Source organism: Balaenoptera ricei, chromosome 14 (genome assembly GCF_028023285.1).
Source record: "Balaenoptera ricei isolate mBalRic1 chromosome 14, mBalRic1.hap2, whole genome shotgun sequence".
Taxonomy (NCBI): Eukaryota; Metazoa; Chordata; class Mammalia; order Artiodactyla; family Balaenopteridae; genus Balaenoptera; species Balaenoptera ricei.
In genome coordinates this window covers 36,188,836-36,208,344 of record NC_082652.1, presented here as the reverse complement: position 1 = coordinate 36,208,344, position 19,509 = coordinate 36,188,836, and the positions used below count along the sequence as shown (strand labels likewise).

General features: G+C 36.6%; 1 protein-coding gene across 1 annotated transcript in view; it reads left to right on the top strand.

Annotated features, from left to right (window-relative positions):
- The window catches only part of NDC80 (NDC80 kinetochore complex component), a 61,861-nt gene that overhangs the window by 30,007 nt on the left and 12,345 nt on the right, over positions 1-19,509 (top strand). Inside the window, exons 9-16 of the mRNA XM_059894276.1 lie at positions 809-915; positions 1,672-1,816; positions 4,227-4,432; positions 7,328-7,480; positions 10,371-10,460; positions 17,727-17,819; positions 18,343-18,473; positions 19,283-19,385. Coding sequence (XP_059750259.1) covers positions 809-915; positions 1,672-1,816; positions 4,227-4,432; positions 7,328-7,480; positions 10,371-10,460; positions 17,727-17,819; positions 18,343-18,473; positions 19,283-19,385 — 1,028 coding nt within the window. The remainder of the gene's footprint in view (positions 1-808; positions 916-1,671; positions 1,817-4,226; positions 4,433-7,327; positions 7,481-10,370; positions 10,461-17,726; positions 17,820-18,342; positions 18,474-19,282; positions 19,386-19,509) is intronic.

Sequence of the window (19,509 nt, the reverse complement as noted above, 5' to 3'; positions counted from 1 at the left end):
TCTTCGTTTCTGTGCGAGGGCTTTCTCTAGTTGCGGCGAGCGGGGGCCACTCTTCATCGCAGTGCGCGGGCCTCTCCCTGTCGCGGCCTCTCTTGTTGCAGAGCACAGGCTCCAGACGCGCAGGCTCAGTAATTGTGGCTCACGGGCTTAGTTGCTCCGCGGCATGTGGGATCTTCCCAGACCAGGGCTCGAACCCGTGTCCCCTGCATTGGCAGGCAGATTCTCAACCACTGTGCCACCAGGGAAGCCCCGTAAATAAATATTTTTTAAAAAAAAAAGAAGAAGCGGGACAATTTCAGCTTGTCCACATGAGAAAGGGAGCAAAGAAAATGATGTTGTCTTTTTCTTAAAGAGGAAAATTCATAGTGATCTAACACTGAAAGCATTTTTGCTTTGATATTGTGTTATAATTAATTAAGCATATAAATTATATTCATTTATTCAAACAATATTTATTATATACATACTGTATGCCAGCCACCATGTAGGCACCGAGGATACAGTAATGGATAAGAGGTAAAAATCTCTGCCTTTATGAGCTTACCTGCTATTAGAGACAATAATCAAATGAATAACTATAAGTCAATGGTGATAAGTGCTCCGGAGGAAAATGAAGTAGGATAGGGAGGTAGAGAGTGCGGTGGACCAAAGGGAAGGGTTGCAGTTTTACAGACGGTAGGATGTCCTTCAGTGGGATGTTTTGAGTAGAGACTAGAGGAAGTGAGGAAGAGAGCAATGGTAAAAACCTGGGGGAGAATTTTTTAGGCAGATTTGAGACCTTATGAAGTTTCTGGGTTTTTTTCTCCAGAGGATTTGTTTAATGTAGATGCTTCCAAGCTGGAATCATTAGCAGCAAAAAACAGAGCATTGAATGAACAGATTGCAAGATTGGAACAAGAAAGAGAAAAAGAACCGGTTAGTAAACATGCTTATCTTCAACAGGCTTATACACTTACTTATACTCTTGGGTCTCGTTGGACAACACCAGCTGTTTCTTTATCTATTTTTTTAAAAAATACATTAACAAAATAAGCTTGTTAAAAGTTATTTTTTTTTACATAGGACAGAACTCCTAATGAAAACGTGTTTGGTATCCCTAGAGTTTTGTTTTCCCTTGTGATCTATCAGTCTTGGACTAATAGTGTTCAGAATATGATGAAAGAGTCTTACCTGTTTACATAAGACCAAAAAGATCTTTAGAACAAGGTCCGCATGTTATATACCTCTAGGGAGCACTACTTACAAGAGGCCCTGAGTTTTGTAGTTAGTGGAAAGAGAATGGTAATAAATGGGTTTATATAATATATTGTATCCAGAGGGCTTTCTAAAAGCTAAATGATAATATCCAGATATCTAATTTTATTTTGTGTTTTATATTACGGAAGCCCCTAGACTGTTCTGTAAAATAACAGATTTTAAATGTTTGTTCTTTTTCATTCTGGCCCTGGACTTTTTCTGTCCCAAACTGACTTCCGAAAAGTACGTACATCTTCTTGATTAGGTAATAACAGTAAGCTACCGTTTTAGTTCTTTTGACTCCCTCTAAAAGTGAAAAGGAAACTAATTTACCTTTCTTTAAGATGAATTTAAATAATATTGCTTTAACTTTTAAGTAACGTTTGGCATCATTATTGACGAGAATAACTAATCGCACTTTCTCTTCTTTTAAAGAATCGCCTAGAGTCATTGAGAAAACTGAAAGCTTCCTTACAAGCAGATGTTCAAAAATATCAGGCATACATGAGCAATTTGGAGTCCCATTCAGCCATTCTTGACCAGAAATTGAATGGCCTCGATGAGGAAATTTCTAGAGTAGGTAAGCACAACTAATGCTGAAAGAGGTCATTCAGACTGGGATGGGGACCTGTGTGGGACTTATCACATGTAGAGACAGCTTTGTCATCTGTATCTTTTTGCCTCTAATGGTAATGTATCAGGCAACCAAGTTTTTAGTGGCTTACGTATTAGTTTTCTGAGGCTGCTGTAACGAAATACCACAAACTTGGTGGCTTAAAACAATGGAAATTTATTCACTCACAGAAGGCTAGAGGTTGGAAATCCAGCAGGGCCACACTTCCTCCCAGGACTCTGTGGGAGAATCCATTCCTTGCTTCTTCCAGCTTCTGGTATCTGATGACATTCCTGAGATTGTGGCCCTGTCACTCCAGTCTCTGCCTCCATCCTCACATTGCCTTCTGTGTGTGTGTGTCTCTCTCTCTTCTGCCTATGTTAATTTCTCTCTGCCTTTATCTTTTAAGGACATTTATGATGGCATTTAGGGCCCACCTCGATAATCCAGGGTAATCTCCTCATCTCAAAATACTTAATCATATCTGTGAAGACCCCTTTACTAAATATGGTAATGTTTACAAATTCCAGGGATTAGGACTTCCTATCTTTGGGTGGTCATTATTCAACCTACTACACCTTCTAACATGTTTTCAGACACCTGGCTTTTTAAAGCCAAGAGGGACCTTATCTAAGAACACAAGCTGCCTGAATATAAATATATCTTCTATTCCACCTTGTAATTAATAAGCCAGATTTTTAAATCTCTGCTGGCCTCAGTCTGCTATATTTTCCTTATCCTCTATCACCAGCTCCTAAGCTACTCAACAGCTTAAGCTGATTGAAAATAAGATGGAAAGATGCTAGTACTATGAAAGCCCAACTAAAAAAAGCATGTTTATATCTGGTATGCTCCTAACCTTGTTTTCATAAACACATATGGATCTTAATCATAAAACCTTGAAAATACTGTGACACATGAATTGATTGATGCTTCTATGGTGCCAAAAGGAGATCGAAGAAAGATATCTACACATCACAGAGCCATTGGCTGGCAGTTTACAAAATTAATAAATAACTATATGGACCTACTATACTATTTTCCCAGGCCTCTGCCTGCTTCAGTTTTATTCATTTAGGGTTTTATAGGCTGTGTTTGTGTCATGTAGGATTTATATAGATAGTCCTTAGGATATTTGATTTAGTTCTTAGTCTATGGAATATTGATCATCTGTCTAAAATCAAGAACAATAATTATCTGGAGTATTTGCTAAATTGTTTTATTTTTTTCCAAATAAGTCTGATTACATATATTAGCTTTGCTGTAAACCAACTCTTTAAATAGTTTAAACTTGACCACTAATGTTTGTTCTCCATGACGACAAGGAGCCATAAACTAATTTTTTATTATAGCAATGTTTGTAATGCAATTAAATCAATACTTTATAATATTAATAATTTATCTTCCTTATTGGTATTTAATCTAGAGAATTTTTATCCTTCCCACTTTTCTTGTGAGACTTTTTTCCCAGTAATTGCAAACTGGGTAGGAGAGAGAGAAATACTTCAGCAGTCATTTGCCATTGCACAGTGATTTCGTTTGAGACAGCAATTTGATAACTGTTAACCTAAAATACTTTATTCTGAATTTCTTTAACTTTCTTGATTATTTAAAGTCATTCATGGCCAAGAGTGTGAATGAGACATATATAACTCTATAGATATTGCATATTGTGGATTTTTTGTGCCAATTCCTGTAATAAATGAAGTTTTACTTAAACCAACCACTTAATTCATTTTGAGCTCAGGTGTGGAGCTTCCCAACTACAGTACTACAATACGACTGAGTTATAACAAAGCCAAGATTTTGATCCTCTCAGCCCTCAGGATGATTTCCATGACCCCTTTGGTCATGAGCATTCTCATCCATTTATCCCAGCCTGCTTAAAAATACTGTCATATTTTTTATAAGCTATGAGTCATAAAATGTTGGCATCACTGTTCTATAGAACACCAAATATTTTAAACTTGATAACTTTTCTTCCCCTTTCATGATCATTTGCTGTTTGTATGCACCATCTTCTCTTGGTACAATATCATCGTTCATGATTACAAATTTTGGTAAAGCAAGAACCTAACCACTATGGTTGCTTAATATCTTATGAAACCACTGAAAATATCAGTGAAATAAGAATAAACTGATATATGTTTATTTAAATATTTTTTGTTTGTGAAGAACTTGTGGGTTTTCTGACTTTTTGCAGAGAATCATGTCGGAGTATTAAAAGCATTTTAACTGAACAACAGCAGACTATCTGTTAAGTCTAACAATTCTTAATCGTAATCATTATGTGTGGGGGTCAACTCTATTAAATAACGGCATCACTTTATTTGTAGGAATTGAAGGAACTTAACAAATTTTTTCTTTTTCAATGCAGAACTAGAATGTGAAACAATGAAACAGGAGAATTCTCGACTACAGAATATTGTTGATAACCAGAAGTACTCAGTTGCAGACATTGAGAGAATAAATCATGAAAGAAATGAATTGCAGCAGACCATTAATAAATTAACCAAGGAGCTGGAGGCTGAACAACAGCAGTTGTGGAATGAGGAACTGAAATATGCCCGAGGCAAAGAGGCGGTATGTCATACCATTCCCAGAGTGGCACCTCATTCAAACTTAACGTTTGTAAAAGTCTATCCCAGTTAAGAACAACTGAGTGGGTAGAATAAATTGGCTAAAAAGGTAAAATTTTTCAGCATTGACATTTTACTAAAAACACGCTCATCCCTTTATGTCAATTCAGTAACAGCCCAATTTCTCTGTCGTTTTTAAGGTAGCCTGTATTTTCCAATAATGAACCAAGAAGTGAGCAAAAATGTCTCTAAGCCCATGAAAATAATTTTCATAAATCCCAAGCCTTTTATTCCAGAAGTGGATATGAGTCATTTCTTCATTTACCTCCTCACTACTTAAACATTTATTTAACATCTGCTGTGTGCCACTTACCATGCTGGGTGTAGAGGGGAGATAAAAAGACATAGAAGCTTAAGAAACTTCCATTCTAGTAAATATTTTTCTACCATGAGATCAGACCTCCAATAGATGTTCGCACAGTGTACTGAGGGAGCATATAGTACACCTAACCAAGATTTTGGTGTGCATGGTGTGGGGAAATGGATGGAGGTAGATTTTAGAAAGGCTTCCTTGAAGATGTACACCTGAACTGAATTGGGAAGTGTAAGGGAGAGTTAACATGGCAAGGCTAGGGGAGCCAGCAAACAAAGAAGTCTATGGGAAAGCTCAGGGAGAAAATAGCATGGTGCACTCTGGTACCCTAAGGTTTTCGTATGGCTGGAGCTTAATAGCAAGGGATGGGAGCATGTGCAAAAGATGAGACTCAAGGATAAGCAGAGACCAAGTGGTGAAGATCCTTTTCACGTTTAGAAGTTTGAACTTTATCCTGAAAGCTCCAGGAAGCCTTTAAAATTTTTAAACGGATAAGATCACATTTCAGAAAGATCTCATTTTTGGTAATGTGAAAAATGGGTAGAAGGGAGCAAACCAGTCAGATGAGGATCTGTGGCAGTAAGGTGGTAGAAATAAGAAGCTGAATTGTAGGTAATGCTATTGGAGTTTCATCTGTGCTCCCTCATACTCCTGACCTGGTAATCTCTGTCCCCGTGTATTAAGGAGAAAAATATACATTTATAAGAAATAGGCTGTGGTGGTGTTCCCAAGTCTTTGAACCTAGAATTTGGTAAACCTGTGTTAGCCCTGGATTTGCCTCCACATGTTTCTGTGACCTCAGCGTGTCCTCTGACTTCTCATAGCCTCAGTTTCCTTATTTATAAAGTAAAGTGTGGTTAGACTAGGTCGGGAACCTGAAATGTCACCTCAACAGTTATTAATATATCTTCTCTCTCAGGCACTGTGTGGGAAAGGGGAAGTTACGAGTCTCTGGACTTAAGCAAACTCTGTTTAACTAGCTAAATCTAGCTGTATGAATGCTATGTTTGATTTGGAGGATTTGGAGGCTGAAAGGAGAAAGTTATCTGGGTAAGCAGTGGCCTATGAGGGGCAAGAGTAGGGCCATGGACAGTGAGAAGAAAGCCTTAGGGTACTGAGTAGGAGAGATATTAAAGAATGGTAGCAGAATGCAAAAGGCCAACATAAACATTCCAGCCATTACCTTTATTTCTAGACTGATTTTTATTCCACATGCCACCTCTGACTGGTAGTGTCCTTCAGGAGCTCTTTGTTGAGATAGACATTGAGGCTGCATCTAGACTCATCAGGAAAGAGTGTGATGAGTTTTCACTGTCTGAATTAGCTGTGGGAAGGAGAAATGTGCCACATGTTTGCTCTCCCTGCAGTTAGGCGTGATAAAGTGCATGGGCTTGAGAAAGATGTTTTATTACAGAAATAAAATCCTAGTGAAAAAGAGAAGAAACTATCCCTGGGATCATTTACTGTAAAGACAAATAGACCTACATATTTTAGTGGTCCCTAGAGAGCTACTATAGTAGTTGAAATGATTTCCTGATTTATTAGTAAGGAATCTTAAATTTAACATATAAGTACTATTGCTTTTGAGAGCTGATAAATTTTTGGAAATTGCAAATTATTTAATCGGATTCCAATAGGTACTTTTGCCATTTCATTCTTTCAAAGTATTCAATTTTATGGGTGGATAACAGCAATGAGAAACTAAGTATGTATTAAATGGAGGAAGCAGTATGAAAATAAATTGCCTAGACTCTGCAAATTCATTTATTTAATCAAAAACTAGGTACTGTATGCCAAATACTGTTCTAGGTGTTGGGGATGCAACTGCTTTCATGGAGCATACTTTCAAGTAATGGAGATGAATAAATAAATAATATATGTCAGGTAGTAATAAGTGCTATGAAGAGGAGTAAAGTAAGAGGGTAGAGAAATTGGGGGTGTTATATTAGAGGGAAAGCCTTTCTGATGATGTAATTTGAACAGAGCCCTGAACAAAGGGAAGGAGACCAGGAAATGTGGAACATATTAGTAAAATATTTTTATCAAAACAGTTGAAATAATATTTTGAGACTTAAGTGACTACATTTCTCTAATTTTGGATAAATGAAATATTTTGTACATTGACAAAACTAAGTTTGTTTTCGTTTCATAATTTCTCTGGTACTTTAAAAAGCAAATTTTAATTAATACCTGAACATGGACTTTTATTCCAAACTCTTTGTCAGATAAATGGAGGAACAGTAGTATATTACTTACTAATTAATTATGGTGTTAAAACTATCCTACAATTTAATGTGAAAAAAATCTTTCATTCTTTATATTTTAAAACTGCCATTCTTACTACTAAAAATACTAAATTATAAACTACTAAAAAAATAAATTATAAACTACTATAAAAATACTAAATTATAAACTACTAAAAAACACATAATTTTGTGTAAAACTGCCAAAAAATGCCAATTGTAAACCATGTGGAATGGGGCTCTGGGTTTTTTTAATGTTTGTTTTTGTGTTCTCTTCTTACAGATTGAAACGCAATTAGCAGAGTATCATAAGTTGGCTAGAAAATTAAAACTTATCCCTAAGGGTGCTGAAAATTCCAAAGGTTATGACTTTGAAATTAAGTTTAATCCTGAAGCTGGTGCCAACTGCCTTGTCAAATACAGAGCTCAAGTTTATGTACGTAATCGTGAGTACTTCTCAAGGTTTTTAAATGATATGGTTGATGTCTGGCTCATAATATTTATAAGTAAGAGTTTAAACTTTAGCATGTCCATAACTCAGCACTGAACATAGAAATACAGCACTGAAACTTTTTATCTTCTTTCCTCTTGGTAGTAGACATCTGCTCTCTATTGTACCTTACTCTCCAAATTATAAAGCCTTGTCTTCCTCTCTACATACTTTACCATTCAACTATCCAATAAAAGATATGATTACATATAAAGTAGACGCCAGGATTATAAAGACAAAAATGACCTGATACTTGCTGTCAAGTTGCTACTAGTCCCCTCAGGGGAGAAAGACATAAAAATAAATGCTATATACGTGCTTTATTAGAAGCCTTTACAAGGTATGGTAACAAGATCAGTTCTCAGAATTGAGAGAAAAGTCCCCACAGAGTTGGTGAACCTGGAATGAAATCTTCAAAGATGAGATGTTTATGAGGGTGGTCTGTGGAAAAGTTTCAGGCACAGGGACACACATGAAGGCATGAGATATAATAGAGCACTAAGTAACACCGAGAGTCAATAATGAGAAAACTGCACATAATTTTCAAATATGGTCAAAGGTGTAATTTGGGGAAGAAAAATTTTAATTTCAACTTCTCAATTATTCACAGATTTTAGTATTTTAGTGGCCCCCCAAAATATGTCAGTTTTCAAAATAGTTTTTAATAGAAGCATGCCAATCAAAGTCTAAAGCCATACATTTTTTTTCCCCTTAGAATCACTCATTTATCCCATAAATTATTTATTGATTACATACTACGTTCCATACCCGCTAGATGCTGGAGATAAAATACCCAGAAAGAGGAATTTGCTGGCAGTCTAGTGGTTAGGACTTGGCACTTTTATTGCTGGGCCCAGGTTCAGTCCCTGGTCAGGGAACTAAGATCCCACAAGCTGTGCAGCATGGCCAAAAAAAAAAAAAAAAAATACCTAGAAAGATACAGTTCCTACTTTCCCAGATTACAGTTCGTTGGTGGACAGACTTTGATTAAATAAAGCTAAACTCATTTTTAATAGAAAAAATGCATCCAGTAAACATTTAATCTTTTACTGTATTGTTTCTCAAGCAATAGCTAGGTAGGTAGATAGATAGGCAGGCAGGCAGATAGCATTTACTCACCTCTATTTTGAGTAGTTTTTCATGCTAGTTCAAGAAAACAATTTCCTGAATTAAATTGCTGTAAAAAAGATTACCTGGTTCAAAAAGAATGCATATGCTCAGAAAAGAGGGAAATGTGTTTTTTTTTGCTCCCTGGAAATAGTTTTACATAATAATAGGACAATAAAAATAGAAATGGCATCAAGAAGATGCAGTCCCAACTGTTATAAGTAGTATTTGGAGAAAAGTTCTTAAAGAGATTGAAGAGGCAATTGCATCTTTCAAAAAAGAACAGCCAAAATTAAAACTCAGCAGTGACTTCAAAAGACCTACTGAAAACATAGTAATGTACAGGGTTTTCTTTTGGAGTGATGAAATTGTTCTAGAATGGGAGTACATTGTGAATGTACTAAATGCCACTGAGTTGTGCACTTTAAAAGAGTTAATTTTATGTTAAATTAATATTTTAACTTAATTATTTCAGTTTAACCATTATAAAATGTGAGTTTCATCTCAATAAAAAAAAAGAGGAAGGGATGAAGTACTGTGTTCAAACAAAATCAGTAGAATAGAGGATAAATATAAGAAATGCAGGCAGATAAGAGCTTGTTGGTGTACATGTGGAGATGCAGGGAGAGTGGCATGCCCAGAGAGCATAGAAGCGCTGCACCTCTTCCTACATACCTTGCCCTATGCATCTCTTCCATCTGGCTGTCCCTGAGTTATATCTGGACACCCACCTTGCATTATTCATGGATCAACCCACCCCAGATCTCTCATAGGAGTATGTTGTTGGGGAGGGGGAGGTTTCCCTCTCCCAGGCAGTTTTGGCAAGCAAGCCTGGAGAAATCACCAGCTGGAAAACTGCTGCCACTGAGAGATCCTGGGACATCTGCCAAAGCAGGCAGAAAGTAAGATTTCTTGCCATGTCAGCCTCCAGGGTCTCTGACTGCAGGATCTTGTGGAAGGGAAAGTGGTAAGAGTCCCTTTTCTCTCAGTTTTGTTATAAGTCCTGCCACAAGAACTCAAGAAGGGTAGAGGGGGAATTTCCCTCTCCCTGACAGTGTCGAGATCTTCCTCGTTCCTTTTGTAGCCTCAGTCCTACATTGTGTGGCTTATTCAACCAGTCCTTGCTGATGGACATTTGCCATGTTTCAAGTCTTCTGCTATTACAACAGAGTTAGAATGAGGAGCAAAAAAATAAAGAAGAGGGACTTACCTGGCAGTCCAGTGGTTAAGACTCCATACTTCCACTGCAGGGGGCACGGGTTCAATCCAGGGAACTAAGATCCCGCATGCCATGTGGCGCGGCCAAAAGAATAAATACGTAAAAATAAAGAAGAAATATAAGCAGATAATTGTAAGACTAAATAATTGAAAAGGATTAAAAGAAAAATGATGCATCTAGAGAGCATAGCATAAAAATAAAACCTACATATAAGTTGTTTTCAAGTGTACTTGAATTAAACTGTGTACTTATAGAGTGTTTAAATAATGGCAGTGAATTTCCAGAGTAGAGAAGCAAATCTAGAATTTTGCAATTATTCAAAACCAAAAGCAAGTTACATTCTATAGTTATAGAAATTGCATTAAAAATTTTTTTGTTTTATTTTCTTACTGATGGTTTATTAGATTAAAGATACCATGGCTTCACTTTTTTTCTCCAAAAGATGCCTCATGAGAGAAATTTTGTAATTACATATGTCATATGTAACCCATATTCTTATGTATTTTATAGGTACCGCTCAAAGAACTCTTGAACCAAACTGAAGAAGAAATTAATAAAGCTCTAAATAAGAAGATGGGGTTAGAGGATACTTTAGAACAAGTAAGTAATGAAACAGAGTCATTATAAATAAACATAACATTTTGTGTTTTCTGATTGCTGAGGAATGAATTTTTAATAAAATATTATGAAAAATGAGAGTCAGGTATACCCTTGACCTAGAAACACTTGAAGTAACTTTTTAAGTTACTTAAACATTCTAAGCTTCACATATCATTGATGATGAAGTGATATGAAACTGAGTAAAGCTCGCTTTTTTTCTAACAGAGAATTGCCTCCTTTAACTTAAGATAATTTAGTAATATTCCTTTTTATAGTAAAAGGGAATTGAGGAGGCTACCTTAAAAGTAAGTATGTTATCATTTGTGCTTAGAAGCTAACTAACTATGATACATTAAGAGACTTCCATTTATCATATTTTTCAGGACCATAGAATTCAGGGAGATTCAACTTTAAATGCCTATAAAAGTCTATTTCCAAAAGTAGTTTCAGAAAATTCCTGCTTCTGAGATACTTGCAACATAATATCACCAATATACCTGAGAAAGAATACTATTATATTCAATAACCTTTAGATAAACTTTGTTATAGTTGATTAAGAAAAGTTAAAAAAATCTTCTCAAATGCAAACAAAAGGTATTATTTGTATAACACCAAACAGTTAAAGGAAACCCCTAGCTAATTCAACTTTTCGAGAACTATTGTGTTCTGGCTAACAGATTTCAAGATATAAAAGAAATCCTGTCTTTTTTGAGAATAGAAACGTTTATTTTCTCTCATCTGGAAATAAAATCTATGCGTTTCACAGATAACTTTTAAAATAATTTTGTATTAGAAAGAATTTTTTCACACCTCCCACAAAAAGAAAATGTTGTTAGATAAGTGAAGAGTTTCATGATACTATTGTTACTATAATTTGGGGTTTCTACAAATCAGTGCGTTTTGTAACATCACAGTATGGAAAGAAGATAGGAATTCGGACCGCTTTAACAGGTGTTCCCCAGGGGTGATGGTTATTTGAGGTAAAGTCTTCCTTTAGCCTGCTTCAGTTCAATTTCTCTCTGGTTAGAATGGGCAATAAACCTGAAGACTCTGAAAAAGGCGTGAATTTCAAGCAATAGGAACCTCTTGACTGAAACATATTTTCAACTGACTTGAAACTTTTTTATTTTTTATTGATTTTTTTATTTTTTGGCTGCATTGGGTCTTCGTTGCTGCGCGCGGGCTTTCTCTAGTTGTGGCGAGCAGGGGCTACTCTTCGTTGCAGTGCGCGGGCTTCTCATTGAGGTGGCTTCTCTTGTTGAGGAGCACAGGCTCTAGGCGCATGGGCTCAGTAGTTGTGGCACATGGGCTCTAGGTGCATGGGCTTCAGTAGTTGTGGCACGTGGGCTCAGTAGTTGTGACTCGTGGGCTCTAGAGCACGGGCTCAGTAGTTGTGGCACACAGGCTTAGTTGCTCCACGGCATATGGGATCTTCCCAGACCAGGGATCCAGGGATCGAACCCGTGTCCCCTGCATTGGCAGGTGGATTCTTTTTTTAAAGTAATTTAGCCTTGTATGGCTTCCTCTTTTCTTTTTTTTTTTTTTTAATGTATTTTTAAATTATTTTTGGCTGTGTTGGGTCTTCGTTGTTGCATGCGGGCTTTCTCTAGTTGCGGCGAGTGGGGGCTACTCTTAGTTGCAGTGTGCGGGCTTCTCATTGCGGTGGCTTCTCTTGTTGCAGAGCACGGGCTCTAGGTGCATGGGCTTCGGTAGTTGTGGCACGTGGGCTCAGTAGTTGTGGCACATGGGCTTAGTTGCTCCGCGGCATGTGGGATCTTCCTGGACCGGGGCTCAAAACCGTGGCCCTTGCATTGGCAGGTGGATTCTTAACCACTGCGCCACCAGGGAAGCCCCAACAGGTGGATTCTTAAACACTGCGCCACCAGGGAAGTCCCTGACTTGAAACTTTTTAAAGGCTATAGGCAGGAAAATTTGGGCAGGGTGGGAAGGCGATTATGAAATGCCTACAATAGGCTAGGCTCCATATTAATGTTCCAAAGATAAATATAACTGAAGTTTATATGAAATACAAAGCCCATTTGGAGACGAAGACCAATATATGCAATTATGCTAATCAGAGTTGCATTTTTTTTTGCAAAACTCCTTTGGGCATAGAAAAAAAATGACTTCGTAGAGGGGAACTGAAATTAAGAGGTTAAACCATAGTATTAGAGTAGAAAATGAAGAAGGGGACAGGTTTAAGAAATGTTAAGGAGATAGGACCCAAGCATTTCGTGGCTGAATGAAAGCTAGGAGAGGGGACTTCCCTGGCGGTCCAGCGGAAGACTCTGCGCTTCCACTGCAAGGGGCGCAAGTTCGATCCCTGGTCAGGGAACTAACATCCCATATGCCGTGCAGCCAGGCCAAAAAGTTTTTTAAAAAAAAATGAAAGCTAGGAGAGAAAGAAGGATCAACAGTGACTTCCATTTTTCTGGGGTGGGCAACCTAGAGGAGGAAAACCTAGTGCTGGGAGTAGCCGGGACAGCTTGGGAGATGAGCTTGCTGTCCATTGGCCGCAGAAAACCAAAAGGAAGTTGAAGTAATGGATTCAGAACATAAAAGAGATATTGGGTCTGAAAGTACAGATTTTAGGGTCTCTAGTATATATGTGATTGTTGAAGCCAGGGATGTGGGTGATATTTCTTAGGGAGAATTGTAGAAGAAAATGGCAAAGGATTGGCCAAAGAAGGAAATTGTAGGAAAAGCACTTAGAAGAAGTGGACAGAATAGTTGAAGAATAATCAGAAGAAGATATGCTATAAAAGGCAAAGTAGGGAAGACTTTTCAAGAAAGGAGTGATCCTAACTAATCTCTTTGTGGTAAATATTTCCCAGTATATACATATATCAAATCATCTTGCTGTACATCTTAAACCTATGCAATGTTATACATCAATTATATCTCAATAAAACTGGAAAAAAAGGGAGTGATCAGTGACATCATATGCTTGAGACTAAAAACTAAAACTATTTTTTTAATTTGACAAGTAGTTTAACCAAGTTAAGATGGCATAAGGTAAAATAGCATTTGAAATAGTAAAGGTTAAACAGAAATTAATAGATTAAAATAATAAAACTAATCAATCTGATAAGTACTTTAAAATCATTGCCAAAACCATTCAAGAAAAAGCAGGAAAAAAGAAAATGAGAAATGGATACACTATAAATACGGAGGGAATTTATAAGGCTAGTGTAACCCTCATACCGCAACCTAACGAAGATTATCACAAAAGAAGAAAATTAAACCAATCATACTTATGAATAAAGTGTAAAGTTTAAATTAAATATTAGCAGTTGAAATTTGTTTAGCAAACTTTTTTAAGAGTCTGCTATACATGCCTGTACTGTAATAAGTGTTAGTGATATAATATCTGCCTTTGTGAATTCTTATTTTGTGTGGAAAGGTGGACATGAAAACAATCACTTTCATCATAATACTTTTGGAGTGTAAATACAGCATGCTGTGGATTCTTATAATACACCAAAGATAAGCACAAGGTTCTTTCTGAAGGAAGTGGTAGGTGAGCTGAGAGATGAATAACCAGAAGGAGTTGGCCAGTGGATACGTGAAAGGATACACACACATCCCTGCTGCTGAAGGCCCAGAGACCAAAGAGCATGGCATGTTAAAGAATTACCATGAAAAAAAAAAAAGAATTACCATGAGTTTAAGTATCAATAGGATAGAGGAGAAGCCTGGAGAAACAAAAACCTAATTCTGAAGAGACTTACTTGTTCTTGCTTACTGGTTGAATTTTTATTCTATAGGTAGCAGGGACCATTGAAGGTTTTTAAGCAAGGGAATAAAAGCTGTGTATCTTAGTAAGCTCACAGTGTTGACATTTTGAAGAACAGGTTAGGGGTACATGAGACTAGAGACACACAATTAAGAGATCTAACAGTATCCTGAGCCATAAGGATTCAAACCAACGCTATTGCAGTGAGGATGGAGAAAAGAGATTTAAAGATTGAAACAACAGGGAATTCCCTGGTGGTCCAGTGGTTAGGACTACTCACTCTCACTGCTGAGGGCCCGGGATTCGATCCCTGGTCGGGGAACTAAAAATCCCACAAGCTGCACAGCGCAGCCAAAAAAAAAAATAGAAACAGCGTAATTTAGTGGTCCACTGGATGTGAAGATTAAGGAAGAGTGAGAAATTAAGAATGTCCAGGTGTCCAGCTTTGGTATATGGTATTAAAGAAAAATTATTTATGACAGTTGGTGGTGGTGGTAAGGCAGACTTTATTCAAGGGGGGCTATTACAGTGGGTTTTTGTAGTAGTCTAGGCTCATTCCAAATACAGCAAAGAAAAGTGGGAATTTACAGCCAAGGAGCAGATGGGGATCAGTGGATGGAAAATTACTGAGAGGAAATATCAGGGTAAGGGGGGATTCTGGCTAAACCAACCTAACAGGTTTCTTGCTGAAGGCGGGCCAAGGTGATCAGCCATCACCTGGGGCGTGGTAGAGGATGAGGAACCTGATCAGTTATTCGGGATGGGAGATTCTGGTTAAAGTGACTTAGCAGGATTCTTGCTTAAAATTGGGTAATACAGAGACAAACATCAAAGCCCGAAAGTCAGCCTAACTGAGAAGAGAGTTCAGAAGATCCTGAGTAGTTTGGTCAAAGAGAGATTCTTTGTCAGTGGTGATGTCCTAAAACCTTGATAAAGAATACAAAGAAGGTTGTAGAACAGAGAATTTCAGTCTGGGATATGCTGTTTCAGGTCTCTGGGACATCAAAGTAGAGAATGTCCAGTAAGCAGTGGGGTTTGGAAATAATATAGATAAAGATAGATATTTTTAGCATGCATGTAATTACAGCCAGGAGATTCCCCAGGTGTGAGAATGAGAGAGAGCACTCCTAAGTGAGCAAATGAGAATACAGCCAAGGTGAGAATACTAGGAGAACATCCACATCCAGAGTACAAGCAGAGAAAGAGAAATCTGTAAGAAATAATTAGAAGGACCTCCCAAGACTTAAAGAGGAAACCAGGAGTTTCCATGGTCTTAGAAACCAAGGAAGAAGGTTTCAGTAGGGAGTGATCAGTAACTAAAAATGTTACTCAGATTAAGTCTGAAAGGTGCGTGCTGGCTTTAGCCATAAAGATGTTCCTCATGACATTTGCAAGAGCAACTTCATGAACCAGAAGAGCCAGAAAGCATATTACTGGTGGAGTTTGAATGGTAAAAGAGGAAGATACTATAATCCGAAAAGGTAATTCTTCAGGGACTACTACACATCTATTGCAAATGTTAGAATCTAAGGAAGGGAGATGGAACAGTAGCTGGAAAGTGGTGTGTGGGAAAGATTTTTGGTTTTTTGTGTGTAGTTTGTTTGTTTTGTTTGTTTGTTTATGGGAGGGGTTTGTTTGGTTTTAACAAGGAGGGAGAGAGTTCATGGAAAGAGGGTAAAGTTTAAAAAATTAGGAACGAAAGGCATTGATGGATTTGAGTCTGGTTGTGAAGAAATAAAAAGGCATGAGATCCAGAGAAGAGCTGGAGGGGTTACTTCTCTTCATGAAGAAAATGTGTGCCCTGCATCCTGAAACTGACTGGAAGGAAGAAGGAATGGTCTCATGCTGGTTGGTTGGTTGATTGGAGGCAGTCTAGTGGCTTCTGTCATCTCAATTATAGAAGAAAAAAAATCATCTAATTAATTAATGGTATCTTCTTTGCTTATAAGCAACTTGAGAGCTAAGAAAGAAGGGAGGGAGGGAAAGAGGGAAGGAAATTTGGAAGGAGAGGAAGGGAAGAAGGAAGGGAGGGAGGGAGGAAGCCAAATCTTAATAGGTCTTAGGGATTGCAGAATTATTGGTGATTGTTATTTTCTTTAATGCTTCCCCTGTTTACCACAGTGGAAATGTGTACTTTTGTAGTCGGGAAAAAAAATGTTCAGTTAATTGATGTAACTTTAGTAAAGCTGACATGGAAAGTAGAGCTGCTTAGATAAAAGTAAACACATTTGATCAACCAGGAGGGCCTAGTGGAAGTTCTGATTATTTGGGTGTTGATTGGTCTTATTGCAGATGAGTATAATGAAACAGTTTGTTCACTTCAGAAGTAGCATATGTTTAGACTGGAAGCAAAGTTTATAGCTTCAGTAGCTCTGGTCTTTAAAATGTGAAGGACAAGTGGTATAGAGAAAGACCTTGGAGTTAGTTTTGAGTTCTGGGCATATGCTAATTGTGTGATCCTGAGTAAACAGCATTCTTTCCAGCCCACTCTTCTCTTCTTGTAAATAAGAAAGGAATGTCCCTTACAAAGGACTTTGGATGACTGAATGAGAAGTACTATATGCAAGAAAAGAAAAGGGAAAAAAAAAGTACTATGTGCAGGTTTCTTTAATAAGTTTGGTCATTTTACCATCCTATCTTTTGCCAAATAACAGTAGTTTCACTAAATTTTTCCCAAAACGTATATTATTTTTTAATTTATGTATGTGTAGAATCATCCTTTTAAAGAAAGATGTCAACTATTTTCTGTTTCCTGTTGGAAATATTATCATCTTGATCTAGCTGAAAAACATTCTCTATTAATTACCAGTATCAACTGGTATCAGCACTTGTCAACAGGAAATGAACTTCAGAAACACTTTTTTCTTTTTTTTTTTAGAAGCACTTTTTTTTTTCCCAGTTTTGGTTTCAGCAGATCTTAAAGCTCAAGCTTAAACAAGATTAAATGTAGTTACTTTATTACTCTTTGGAAGAATGCATTGACTATAACCAATTAGCAAATATTATCAAACAAAATCAATATAAATAGTTCTCTTTAACATCCCAGAAAGTGAACACACAAGTGAAAGCTAGATAACTAACTCAAGTAGATAAAATCTAAATAAAGTGAGACTTCAAAACTAGAGAGCAAAACAATTTATATTTATTAAGTTAATATAAGAATATTAATTATATGTAATACTTGTATAATATATATGAGATCTTAAAAAGTACTCCCACAGCTACTAGTGGAAAAACAGATATTGGTATCTTTATTTTAGTGAGAATTAGGCCAGAATTTTTATTCCTAACTAATGCCCTACTATACCACTCTGCATTTAAATATTATGTATTAAAAAACATGTCTTCTTGAAATTAACTTCTCTTTGGGAAATAATAAATTTATAGGACAAATAAAAGGTAAGAGTCCATGAGAACTAGAAGAAATAACGTGGATCAGTTAGTTGATTGATAACATAAAAGTTTTATAACTTATTAAAATTTTTTTGATGTGTAGTTATGATTTCTCAACCAAAGTTTTATTCCTCAAGTTAAATACAATGATCACCGAAAGCAGGAGAAGTGTACGAACTCTGAAAGAAGAAGTTCAAAAGCTGGATGATCTTCACCAACAAAAAGTTAAGGTAAGAACTTTGCCAGTTTGTTTACATTATCCAAAGCCATGTCATGGTTGACGGACTAGGGATCTATTCTGACATCAAACTGAAATTTTTAAGCTATATCCTATAACTTGTCTTTAGTTTAATCTTCTCATCCAAAGTTCATTTTAAGGAGTTATTTTATTTTGTTTTTCTAAAGGACTTTTTTCTGGAATTCAGCTATTTTACCATAGAACATGTTCAGTATTCCATTAATATTTTATACTTGCATTTGTGACTCAGTATATTTCCTGTAGTACAGACTTGAAATTACTGCTAAATGAATTCTGTATAGGCCTATTGAAAAGGTCACATTTATGTTTATAGTATAAAATTTCCAAAAGACCATTTTAAAAGTCTCTTACATGTAAAGCAGTAAGCATCCTGCGAATACAAATGATGGTGCAACCTGATTTTTTTAAATGCTTTACATAAATTTTTTTAAATCCTCCCGGAGTGTATAGAATGTGAATACTGAAAAAACTTAACCATGACTTTATCCTGATAGGAAGCTGAGGAAGAGGACAAAAAATGTGCCAATGAGCTGGAATCCTTGGAGAAACACAAGCACCTGCTGGAGAGTGCAGTTAACGAGGGCCTCAGTGAAGCTATGAATGAGTTAGATGCTATTCAGCGGGAGTAAGTTCATCTCGCCAAGATTTGTAATGTTTATTTTCAGTTTAATTACTTAACATTTATATAAAACTAGACCTAAGTTTATTTGCTTTAATTTATATTATAGAGCTATTTGGGGGAGAGGGAGTGATGAGTAGAACTTAAGCAGAACAGCTTGAGACCCTTGAGATACTTTCCCTAGATAAATACATTCTGCTACCGTTATAGCTATTGCCCCCCTATTATCTTTTCAGTCAGAAGAGGACTGAATAGTTAACCCATAGGCTCTATATTAATTTATATTAAAATAAACTTTTTTTTTAAGTGTTAAGGGGCCCTCAAAAAAACTACAAAATAATCTTTCTTTGAGGTTGGAAGTATAATCCTTAAAATCACACCTCTTTGTTACCTTATTTGTAGCCTAGGGACAGAAAACTCTGTTGACGGTATCTTTGGCATATAGTCTTTGTTTTTAATTTAAATTTGAATGCCTAAGACTCCTATTTCCTCATTCATATGTATTTAAGGTCTTGTCCCTGATTAAGTTTACAATCCTTTTAGAGACTGAGGTAAACAATTTGCTCCCAAGCTTTGTATATTAAAGCATGAGGTTTTGGTGCTGTTTTGTGCTGTTGCCTGCATGAGATCTTTGAAAATGTTTTTATTTCTGTTTTAATGATTGTGAACTGGACCTTTGTGAATGATACACAGGGCAAGCAGCACCTATACCAGTCACAGCCTTGTTTTATTGAATATAAAAAGAAGTGAGCTAGCTAGAACTGATATATTAGGTTTTGTCCTAGACAATTCAAACAAGAGTTTTTATCCTACAGATGCCAACTAGTTGTGCAGACCACAACTGAAGAAAGACGAAAAGTGGGAAATAACTTGCAGCGTCTTTTAGAGATGGTTGCTACACACGTAGGGTCTGTAGAGGTAAGTGTGTGAAGGTCTTTCCTACATTCTAAGAAAGCTTTTTAAAACTTTTATGTATTTCTGTTTTGTTTCTACAGAAATTAAATGATAAATTTTATTTCTATGGAAAATATGATCTAGTAAA